The sequence below is a fragment of the Patiria miniata genome, unplaced genomic scaffold (genome assembly GCF_015706575.1).
Source record: "Patiria miniata isolate m_02_andy unplaced genomic scaffold, ASM1570657v1 HiC_scaffold_17, whole genome shotgun sequence".
Lineage (NCBI taxonomy): Eukaryota > Metazoa > Echinodermata > Asteroidea > Valvatida > Asterinidae > Patiria > Patiria miniata.
In genome coordinates, this window is record NW_024037055.1 from 571,217 (window position 1) to 583,775 (window position 12,559).

Sequence of the window (12,559 nt, forward strand, 5' to 3'; positions counted from 1 at the left end):
AACTTAAAGTTGACTTTAAATATCCGTTAGTAGTCATAGCTGAAGCCAAGGGGTGACTGTGGAGTTTAGGGTCCGAGTTCCTTTAACAGATGCAACATCCACCTTTAACTTTTTACTTTTGTCAAATTTCAACATTGCACAACATTAGTAAAAATTGTCATACTCCTAAGTTAGAGTTTCTTCATCAGATTTAAACTTTATAGTAGTTAAAAAATAATTTTAAAAAAATATTTAAAAAAAAGTGGCAAAGATATATGGAGTTCATCAAATTAGGTTTTGCCCTCCTTTAAATTGATTGTTTTCATTCTTTTTGATTGATTGTGACAATAACAAATTCTGTTGTCATGTTGTAATTTAAGGTATGAAGCAAACATGAAAAGCACTCGCATGGCACAAGCAGGTACAAGTTATTCCTAGCTTTCAATCACTTCCTTCACATTCCCATCAACATCATCATCTCGAGAACAGACTGTTTAGCTGTAATTAGTGTCTTGTTTTTATTTAGATTATTGTTATTTATTATACGCGGTCTCTGTCTCGGTCTCGGACCATTTCAGTCTCGGTCTCGGTCCGCCTTGAAGGGGCTGGTCTCGGTCTCAGTCTCGAAACTTCAGTCTCGATGTTTGCGGTCAGGCCACGAGACATGCATGCATGCATGCATTGCATTGCATTGAACCCAATACTAGTCTGTTTGGACAATCGGCGTAGCATGAATTTAGGTTTATAAAATACGGACCCCATGGTGGTATTGCGCATGCTCCTGCATATATAATTAGAAAAATGAACGATCACGAAAAAGGAGTCCGTTGTTCACATGAGTCAATTTTTTTGTCACACCGGCTCTGAGTGCTGGAATCAGCTCTGATGGCCCTGGCTCTGATGAGTGCATGCCGCAAGAATTGGCTCTACAGACCATGAACTGGGTACAGCGCTGTTTTGAGATTTGGATTTCGCGAGCCGTGGGCCGAGGTACATGTAAAAAAAATCCCCATCTCAATACGAGTCTCCAATCTACCGTTGCATGAAAATGAATTATTCCTTTGCTTCATTTGTAAAACTTCTTTCTGATCGGCACACATGGTGAAAAATAGGCTGCCATGCCTGCTAGATAATAAAGCAGTCAATCCAGCCTCCCCCCCCCCCCATGATTCGTTCGAATCAAAGCCGGGTAAATTTGTACACAGGTCCATCAGAGCCGGTTCAAGCGCTCGACCGGTTCCACGTGTTTATTGCAAGCAAGATACCAGTGTGTACGTGCAAAGCATGTGTGTGTACTAGTGCTGTGCAGTGAATCGTTTGTTCTCGGCGGCATGGTGGTGTCGCCGCGGTAAATAAAATAATGGAAAAGGAACAGAGAATAAAGTAATAAAGCTCGCAGTTTCACAGGAAAAAGACACTTTGAAAACATGCGTAGTGGAATAACATGCATTGCATGTCGAAATCCACAGGGCACAGCTTCACAAGGTGACACAGTTATTCTTTACATTTCGACTCAGAACTGGCTCTTTTTGGGGAACCAGAACCGGCTCTAGAAAGATTGGAACCGCTCAAGCATATACTGCATTATAAACTTTCAAAAATAATTGCATTGTTGTATGCTGCCAAGTGAGTTATTAAGGGAATAACAGTATAAGGAGCCGGTCTTCACTGCGTGATAATGACCGGGTTTGGGGGTGACCGCTGTTTCGTCTCGGTCCATTAACAGCGGTCACCCCCAAACCCGGTCATTATCACGCAGTGAAGACCGGATCCTCACACTGTTATTCCCATTAATAAATACCTTTTTAACAAAATAAACAGTTAAAATGCTCCAATTTTGTGACTTTCTTTCGGCGATATTTCCAGACTTTTTGTGTTCATGTTCATGGGCCATATTTTAACTTATGCGTGGTACCCTGTTTCTTCAATAAGCGTTGTTATATACACCACAGCCGGGCCCAGGCTGCGCTGGACAACGTCTTCATTGCTTCGTCCAGGGTTTGGATTTCTGCTACCGTAGCGAAACAAAGTCTGTGGGTATGGGCATCGCAAGGGGGAGGGGCCAGGGGGGGCACTTGCCCCCCCTGGAAAAGCAAACAAAAACAAAAACAAAAAAACAAAAAAGGAAGAAAAAAAATAAAAAAAATAAAAGAAAAAGAGGCGCGAAGACAAAAGTGGTGTAAATTTAATGAGTTGGGGGGGGGCAAAATGTCCCTGCCCCCCCTCTAAAACTGATAAATCGAGAATGTGTTGAGAAATACAAGCATATTTTGGCAAAAAAATTGTTTTGCCACCCTCTAGAAAAAATCCTGGCGTCGCCCATGTCTGTGGGCCTGGTGCCGGAAGCAGACAAGGTGCAGTTTTCCAAACCCCGGCTTCTTCGCCGTCTCTTTCTCCTTTCATTCATGTAGGCAATGGGGCTGGACCCGGAAAAGGAGCCAAATCTGTTGAACCACCTTTCCCCACAGTGGGCTCCTCGTTTGGTGTTTGACTCACTCTAAGAACAAAGATGACAGCCACTTAAGGGTGCACACCGGTAAATAGGCCTAAATCTATCCACCAAGGTCATGAATAAAAGTTTTACCCTCAAAATATTCTATAGTAGAGAGTTCTGAGAGCCATAAAATTGGGGAATTGAAGAGATATGGCAATGAAAGTCTGGCCTTGACTTCAGGCTTTCAATTCTGAGAATTTTGGATGCAATTAGGCTCGAAAGCAGTGTTATTTTGCCATGTGCCATCATCGTTTTTCAAGATGGCTACTTTTCCACTTTGGGAAAAAAAGGGGTTGTCTTCTTTGGGTGAGAATATCTCAAATAAGTCAATGGTCAACCCACCAAAAAATGAAAAGAAAATGAAAGATACTATGTTGATCATCATCCTTCTGTACAGCTTAAATACCTGTGAGAGTTCTGAGTATTTTTAAAAGAATTTGGAAGTATGGGCATTTAGCACTAGTGTCTATGGGAATTTTAATACAGGGTTGCACCCTTCGGCTCTGACTATTTTAGGTGCTGACTCTGGAGGGTGCTGTGGCATGCTATAGCAAATCTTCAGCTAAGCAACATGTCAGTGGAATGACTAACAAAAAAGGGAGATCAAAAATGTAGTTTTTTGCACAGAATCTCTTTTTTTCATTGGTTGCTTATAACTGGTGTCCTTGTGCACCAAAGAGATTTCACATTGGCCATTAGCCTAATTAATAAACTTTCCAGAAGTACCTGCACCTGTGGCTTCTCATTAAACATGGATATATATATATAATGTATAGATGTTTTCAATCGGTTGTCAAACTTTGGCTAGAAATGAATTTTAAATATGATATCGGCAATTCCATGTTTTTTTCATTCTGTCTGAGTACAGAAATAAATAACCCACTGCCAATAAACTTAAGGAGCCCTCCAATAATTCATAATAAATGATATAGGTAAAATTAACATCAATGTAATGATCAACCCATTTATTTTATAATAATCTGAGTAATTTCCAAAGTTTAATTATATATGAACCGTGTCTGGTCGATTTTAAAATCATCTTATTAAGTTTACATGACTCCCAACAAATTTTAAAATAGATTCCAGGGAGAAATTTTATAACATTGGCTGTGTCAGCACATATGCCGAAACAGCCTTTGTTTTTGTTAAGATTTTTTGTTTTGTTTTTCTGCTTAAAAATGGAAAAGCATTGTTTTTGTTCTGATTTGGTTTTTCTTTTCATTTTTTAGTACAACCGCAAATCCCATAGACTTTGTACATGTTTTTTTAACAGGGCCATTTTGGACCTTAAACAGACTTGTATTCTAATGAAACCTAACCTATGTAAAGACCCCATAGTGAGTTTGTGTCCCGAAGAGACATCATGATTACATCATCATGGGTCATGTGACGTCAAGGGAGGGGGCAGGGCATGGTTTTAGTCTCATCCCATTTTGGGAGATGTCGTTAGTGGCAAGTTCCAAGAGGCCAAACAAGTGAAATTAATTTAAACAAAAACTTGCTTAATGACGATGTTAAAATCTGACATGTTTTAACATGTTGTCATTTTTTTCAACAGGCAATTTACATAAGACTGTAGAATTGAATGGAGTAATGTTTTTCTGTCCATTTGGGAATAAAATATTTGACGTTCTCACACACTGTTTTCATGCAGATAAAACAAAGTTGCCAAACTGTATTGTGTCACAAATTATCAGAAACAAATTTAAGGCATGTTGTATCAAGTTGTATCAGGAGACCGGTTTCTTGTCAACATTTTTCCTGACTCCAAAGAAAGGGACTGGCAAGTGGCACCCCATCATAAATATCACACTAACATTCAGTCTATCCAAAGCCCCTCGAGTATTTACAAGGATATCACTAGTAGTAGCAGCAAGCTTACGAAAACGAAACATCCTAATCCTAATGTATCTGGACGACTGGATAGTCATAGGGCGTACATGTGATCCAGTCAACATGGGCTCTGACATCATAACTCGGCTTTATTATCAATGAAACAAATTCACACCCAACCCCAACACAGTATCCAGTCTTTTTGGGTGCAGACATAGACTCCAACCAAAGATTGTATCATAAATCTTCGATGTTGTGTTCTCATGTTTCTCTCAAAGAATGTGGCCCCAGCAAGAGCATGGCTCGTGCTGTTTGGACTGATGGCAAGCATGGTCCAAAATTTTTCACAGAGGTTAAATAGCAAGCATTAATAAGGTAAAAGAACTATTATTTTAGTACATGAATTTGAGGTTTGTCAACAAAGAGGTTTGGCAACACTAAACGAGGAAAGTTGGGTAAGCTTCGAAGTGCGCCACGTTAGGGAACACGACTATACTATCCACACAGACAACACAACCGTATATCAATCGTCATGGTGGCATCCGATCGCCCCAACTGTGTTAACTGACTTGGGACATCTTCCATTGGTGCATCCAGGAAGAAATACAACTATATGCTTCCACATTCCAGGAGATCAGAACAAGATCCCGGATACCCTGTCTAGGGGTTTGATAATTCTAACAGAATGGACACTCAACAGAGAGATTGTCCGTCTGCTCTTCACCAATATCGACAGACCCCACACCAACCTCGCAACAGCCATCAGTGCTCAGCTCCCAGTATTTTGCTCACGGCGCCCAGACCCCAAAGCATGGGCAGTGGACGCACTAGCAATAAAATGGATCGGGATGTTCGCATATGCTTTCCCACCAATATCCTTGCTTCCAAAGGTCCTAAACAATTTAGAACAGGAGACATGCTGAATGTTGTTAGTAGCCCCATTCTGGCCACACCAACCCTGGTTTCCGAGGCTGATCAGGCTGGCAGTTTGCACTCCGTGGATACTACCTCAGAGAGTGGACTTCATATTCAAACTGCAGTCCCTTAATCTTCATCCAGCCCCATGGGACCTTCATTTAACTTGCTGGCCTCTGCGCAAGAATTGTTCAGAGCAGCAGGCCTTTCTCAAGACGCTGCAGCTCTCGTAGCACACTGCCGCCAAGCCTCTACTTTACGACTCAAGACTTCGGCATTATTACAATGCAACAGCCATCAATGCCCTACTATTACAATGCAACAGCCATCAATATCCCTACTAACAAAGTCTAGTGATCAAACCTCAGCTTCTCTGACATTGGTCGGTGATTTTTTGCTGTACCTTTACAATCACAGTCTGACCGTAGCAACAGTCAAGAACTACTGGTCGGCCCTTTCCGCTCTCCACAACGGATTTGAAGATGGTTCAGTGATCTCAAACAACAAAAAGGAATGTTTTTTGAGCATCCCCCAATAAGAAATCTTATACCTTCTTGGGACTTCAACCAAGTCCTACAGTCATTAATGAAGCCCCCTTTGGAGCCCCTGGGCCAGGCTTCATTGTACCACATGACTCTTAAACTAGTGTTTCTCCTGGCTGTAGCCACCTCTCGCAAAAGGAGTGAACTCCACTCCCTTTCGGTTGAACCAGGACACATTCCTTGGGAACCAGGAGGCATCCGACTCATTCCCTCAACGGCCTTCCTGACTAAAAACCAATCCATCCGTTTTACACCTCTGGATATTTTCGTACCAGAAATATGTACAATATCGGCTATCCCTACCGACAAAGTCTGGTGCCCGGTGCAGGCTCTTAAATGGTACATCAGCCAGACCAAGGCACTACGTGAGAGGACCTCACAACTGTTCATAACAACAAGACATTCACACTGTGCTGCTTCACGTGACACCGTTGCTCGATGGATAGTGTCGGTGATTAAATCAGCAAACCCGCATTGGCCTTCAACGGACAAGGGTTCATCTAAACAGAAGCCTCATACTCATACAGTGCGAGCACTGTCAACATCATGGGCTTTCTTCAGGGGAGTTCCCCTCGAAGACATTACGAAGGCAGCATGTTGGAAATCCTCCACGTTCACATCTTGGTACCTCAAAGATGTGCTCCAAACCGAGGGCGCACCAGGACAGACAGTCCTGTCAGCGGGTATGTCCTCATCAAAAAGGAGCACGACAAGAGAGGAAACCTCCTAAGACATAACAGGAGCACCTCCCTTGTGGTGAGTTTGTATTCTCTTAGAAAGAAAGTTCACGAGTCTACAAGAGAACACAATTCACCCATTTGCGCCTGTCACCCTGCAATTCTATGCAAATGTAGTTGCTATTTGGGTAAGATGAACGAAGTAGACACCCCCCCCCCCAAGTCATGTGGGATGAGTCTACTAGAGAATACTTACCCAAATAGCATCCCGCCCACTTCCCACACTCTAAGCTCGGCTAGTTACCTTCTTGACTGGCACGAGAAAAGAGACAGATTCAATATGGCGGCGACGCCGCATGGCATCATGGGTGGGTGCCAAGAGGCGCATTATTGTGCAATTAAATGCTTAGCGAATTGGCTTGCCAGCAAAGGGAAATATGCAAATGTAGTTGCTATTTGGGTAAGTATTCTCTCACAGACTTGTCCCACATAGGAGGGGGGATTCCAGTTTTAGTATTTTAGGGAACCCTCATCTCAATGCATGGTTTTTGGATTTGTTTCATTGGTATTTTTTCCAAAGCCATCCCAATTTGTTGAATGAAAATTGTAGATATGCCTTTTGGAAAGATTATGATGCATGGTTTTCCATTTCTGTCTTTCATTAGATTGAAAAGTACATAGGAGAGCTTGAAAGTTCCAAACTGAATACGAGAGAATTTGAAGAGGAGGAACAACTTGGAAGTGGTACAGAAAGTGACGCACAAGATATGATGCAAACCACAGGATCTACTTTCAGCAAGATGCAGAGCAAGTTACAAGCTTTGGAGGATCGCAAAATAACTTGCACAAAAATACTGCAAGAGTGAGTACATTTTTTTAAACCCCCAAATCGTTTAGTTTAGATGCCATTTAATTTATTAAAAATGCTTTTGTTAAATAGGAGAATAATAATGAATAAACGTTCCTCTCTGTGCTTTGCCAAACATGCAGGATGGATACATATTATGATGAAGCATTTTCACGTGTGAAGCAGTCCACAAGGATCTCTATTAAAAGGTCGCTTGCTGAGCTTGAGAGTGGAGGGAATGTCAGATTTGAAGAAGGCCATTCTTCGAGTGCATGGTACAGTTCTTGCATTCAGTCTTTTAGCCATAACATTTTTTTATTTGTCCCTCAGATTTGTTATTTCAATTTCTGTATAAAATCAAAGTTATTGCTTTCAAAAATTCAAAAGCATTGGTGACTGGTTGTATCCTGATGAGTACCAGTTGCTCAAAAAATAGAAAAAACACAATTATTGTTCAATCAAACAGGTGTTGCATTTTTCCTTCGCCACCACATCATAACTGGCTGATTGCCAGTATCGAGTCCTGCATTTGGTATCTTTCTGGCATCATTAATTGTGTTTCTCTTAGATATTCTGGTCGGGACGAAGTCTGCCTGAGATGATGTGCTATGTTCATATGTTTTGTACCAGTTGTAGATTTTTCTAGGTCGCTGTTGAAAAAAGGTGTTCATGATGAACAGGTCGAGCTCTGCACAGAGACTCAGTATGTGTTGTCTGTTATAGTAACACAGAGGGTGTCGCTGTATAGAGGCCTAAGGGTGGATTCCATGGCACTTTCCCCTTGCCCCTTTTGCCATTGAAGATTTGTGATGTTTTCTCCTTCTGTCACATCATAACTGGCCGATTGCCAGTGTCGAGTCCTGCATTTGGTATCTTTCTGGCATCGTTAATTGTGTTTCTCTTAGATTTTCTGGTCAGGACGAAGTCTGCCTGAGATGATGTGCTATGTTCATATGATTTGTACCAGTTGTAGATTTTTTTAGGTCGCTGTTGAAAAAAGGTGTTCATGATGAACAGGTCGAGCTCTGCACAGAGACTCAGTACGTCATACATCTTTCATACCCAGCAATCCCCTACTATGGTGGTACTGGAAGTTAAATTATGAGTGATTATAATTTTCATTTAAGAATGCATAAAGCATCAGTTTTTGGATAATTCATCAAACCATTTTGTACTGTCAATTATAGATAATCAAATACATGATGAGAACAGCTCTGTGGTAGTTAAGTTACAATCCCTACCTCTAGTTGAAAATCCATTTTGTTCACATTTATGTCTTATACATGTTATGTTTATTTGAAAATTCTGCAGGTTTGCATCTTGCCATGATCTCATTCTGTCACGATTCTGTGCTGCTGATTACAAAGCTTACAACATACTTGGCATCCAGATTCATGGCATCACAAGAGTTCATAACAGAATGCTACGATACCGCTTTGACAACAAGCTATGTGCTATTATTGAGGAAGATGAACCACTTGCTGTCACCAGGTAAGACAATTGGGAAGAAATTGATCATACCAAATCAGATTTATATGAGGCCGGCAAATCCATTCATCCTCTTTTTTTTTATAGGACGTGTACTTCTTAGACTGACCTTCAAGATGTACGGGCAGCCAACTGTCCCCGAAACAAGCATTCCATTATTACATAATTTGCACGAGTATGCCACTTAAAACCATTAAAATTGCCAACATATTTTTATTCAACATTTCTGAAAAAAATACGTATATATTTATAGAAACAAATTTATAGTTCCAAACAGTAGTGGATATGTTTCCCAATACGGCCTACCTAAATGTGTCCGAATTTCTCATCGTCCACTCTACGCAAAATTATTTCTCATCGAGGGAAAGTTCCTCCACATGCAATAGCGGTGTCATAGAGAAAAAGTTCTCACGACAAACACACCATACACAACGGCGGTGTCCTATCATATCGGGACTCCCACATTAGTAATGACCAGGTCCGGTTTTAGGGTTGTTGGAAGGATCGATGGAGGGATTGTGTTGCCATCAATTGCGTGTCTGCTTTCTAAATCATCACAGTATAATGAGTTGTCGGGTTTACTAGCTGTATCATCAAACAATGTGCAGATCTCTCTAAGGACATTATTGTTGCGGTAAGTATAGCGACCATGTTGTAACATTACTGGACAGAAGTTAAGTACGTGAAGGAGGGTTTCTTTTGATGAGCAGAGAGAACATTTGTCGTTGATTGCCTTTCCTCACAGACAGAGATTAGAGTTAACTGGTATGGTGTCAATGATAGAATTCAAGCCAAAGTGGAGTACTTTCCTGGGGAGATTGTACATTATGGATTTCCAGGTGATGTTAGTACATTCAAGATTCATAAGTCCCAAATGGCTTCCTTGCTTTGCTAGGGATTGGATTTTGGTTACCCATTCTTGCTTTATTTCGTCGGTTATGGAAGTTTTGATGGCTTTTTTTCAGATTATCTAAGTGTTTGGGGTGGGTTCATCTCCAGGTTCTGGCACTTTGCTCAGTGCACTTTGCAGCTTGTTTTCGGTAAGGCTGAAACGATACGCCTGTGTCACAATACGATACGTATCACGATACATATCAAACGATACGATATATATCGCGATATATCTTGGTATAAACAAATTAATAAAATCATAACAGATGAACTTAATCAGGGTCTAAGTCCTCTTTAATCTGTCTTTACTCGTTTCTGATAATACACAAATACAGTAATAAGGTACTACCGTAATTTTCGGAATATAAGCCGCGCGGCGTATAAGCCGCACGAACGCGGCGGTTTCAATTTTGTAAGGCCTCCAAATTCTTGTCAAAATGCTCTGACCCAGTTCCATTTACACTACAGAGCTATAAAAAGGGCCACAAAAGTTATATCAAATCATTTACAATCGATACTCTTACAAACAAATATGGAAATTGATGATGAGAAATAAACTACGGGAATTACTGCTGGCTGCCCCGTCCGGACCCCGGCCTTAAAAGTTAATGCATGGCCCGGCAGCCTGTGCCGGTGAATGACAACATTTTCCTGCAGCACGTGAGAGAGTATGCAACCCACCGTGTGTTGTCTGTGTTCCTTCCTCCATGTCTGACTGGAGCGTTACAAATCTTGCTTTGGTGGAAACAGTTGCTGATTTGTTTTGCCCTAAGACTAAACTGGTCCCGTTTTACCTCAAAACTTATCAAATGTGTGTGATTACTAGCGAGTAGTTACGTTGAAAGTCCAAGTTTCGATCGTAACTTTCTTCAAAAAATTCAAAACCAAAGATCTTGTCCAATCATGGGATTTTATAGTAGTCGGCCTCGTCTTCCTCTTATATATTTAACACAAAAGTGGAAATGCTGCGTAGCACTGTGGAGCATATGTGACAAGAAATACAAATTATAACAGTGCTCACCGGAAAATGACTCCTGAACTTTCATTCGGTGCACCTTCTATGGCATCTGTTCGTCCGCTCGTCGTTCCGGCCGTCTAGTCAGGCGTCCGTCCATCCGGGCAGCTTAGTTTCGGGATGGTAACTTGAGTGAGAAAGGTTGTGCGTAAATACTGGCAATCCTGGACAAGAGACAAAAGGGTCAGGTCATTAATAAAGGGTCCACGATTGACCACATGTCCACGATTGAAATTCGAGGGCAAAACCAATGAGAGCTGTTGCAAAAAAAAGAGAGTTGTTGTAAAAAGAGTACCAACAAAGGAATGCGGATTAGGGACAATATCGGGTCTGCGATTGCTGGTGTTTACAAGCTAGGCATGTGAAGGGGTGAGCTTAGCGGAAAGAAGAGGGGTACCCAGGTTCACACAACTTACTCGTTGTGCTTGCCGATTACCAGTAAAGTGGGAGTGTGCCGACTTAAACTCTGGGTGACCTGATTCCATAAAATAACAACACTAACTTTGAAACCTCAACACCGATCTACCAGTTCCACTGATAGTATACCAATATTGAGTGGCTCAGAGTGAAATGGGAGGAATATTATCGCAAGGTAAAATCTGGACCTCATATAACTGACATATAGATCCTTGTCATTTGACATATTTGAACTTTTATTTCAATACAAACTTGGTGGAAAATGTACTTCTCTCTTCCAAACCATCCCTTCGCAAAAGTTTGAACCCAACTCTGTAGCACTGGCTCTTTGGAACAATACGTGCAACGTGGACACCAGCATGCATTTGCACATAAATACCGCATCATGGAACAAGAATGATCCTAACTGTTGAATGGTATTTTCCATTCCCCATTGGGGAAATGGGACTTTTTGAGCCCCAGTGTGCATGGGAGCAATAATGAATGCCACATGATGTGAGTTCCACCCATCAAATGACAAGGATCTGTATGTGAGTTATATAATGCCAAACATTTCCCATCTCTTTCTTTCACTGAATATCTCCATTGTGATTTGTGCGGAAACCTGACCTTTTTTCCCCATGAGGATGATAGGCACTGCCTAATCTGCCTAAGACCACCTCATCACAAAATCAACAGAATCATGGTTATTTCTGTCTTTGAAGACTGCAACCAGTCATTTCCAACATCAACTGATGAAATATGCAAATGCAAGAGGGCAGCAGCTTCAGCCCACTGTCACTGAACTTAAGCGCACACAATGTACATGCAAGTTCAAGGTGCTGTGATTTATTTATTTATTCCATTTTTTTTTACCCAGGGTATGCCCAAACAGTTTAAAACTGGTTTCCATTGGGGCCCTGCATACAATAAATAATGACTACAAACATGTATAATTATACAATACATTACAAATACAATAAAATGCATTACAGTGAGATAAAACATTATTTGAATAATGCATAGGTGTTAAGCAAATGTTATAAATACAATATATTTTAAAATAATTATAACTACATGTACAGTATGAATGCTTTACTATAAAGTTGATTCAGTGAACATGAAAAATTTGGATCTATCTTGTAACATCAAGAAAAGAAAGAAAAAAACATATTGCTGTAACTATATTCGCTGATTACGGGAGGGGCGAACCCCGCGAAAACCCTTTTGGGAGAAAACACGGGGAAATTCCCATCCGGCTCCTTATTATCTTCTTATTATTATAAGAATGATGGCTTTTAGGTTAAAAAATAATGATTTAAAATTAAATCAATCAATATTTTGACACAGTTACCCAAGTTTCTTTTGAAACGCACATCCTTTCCTTTTAAATGATTTGTGATCTTCCCCCAAAAAACATTGTAGCAAATTTCTACCAAAGCTGTTCTGGTGTGTAAAAAACAGGTAAGGTTATCGCAACTG

General features: G+C 40.8%; 1 protein-coding gene across 1 annotated transcript in view; it reads left to right on the forward strand.

Annotated features, from left to right (window-relative positions):
• The first annotated feature begins 4,926 nt into the window (after nt 1-4,926).
• Nucleotides 4,927-12,559, forward strand: part of LOC119723310 (leucine-rich repeat-containing protein 9-like) — a 165,845-nt gene continuing 158,212 nt past the window's right edge. The window contains exons 1-4 of the mRNA XM_038193864.1: nt 4,927-6,519; nt 7,106-7,302; nt 7,431-7,562; nt 8,599-8,778. Of these exons, the coding sequence (XP_038049792.1) occupies nt 6,310-6,519; nt 7,106-7,302; nt 7,431-7,562; nt 8,599-8,778 (719 nt within the window). The 5' untranslated portion in view covers nt 4,927-6,309. The remainder of the gene's footprint in view (nt 6,520-7,105; nt 7,303-7,430; nt 7,563-8,598; nt 8,779-12,559) is intronic.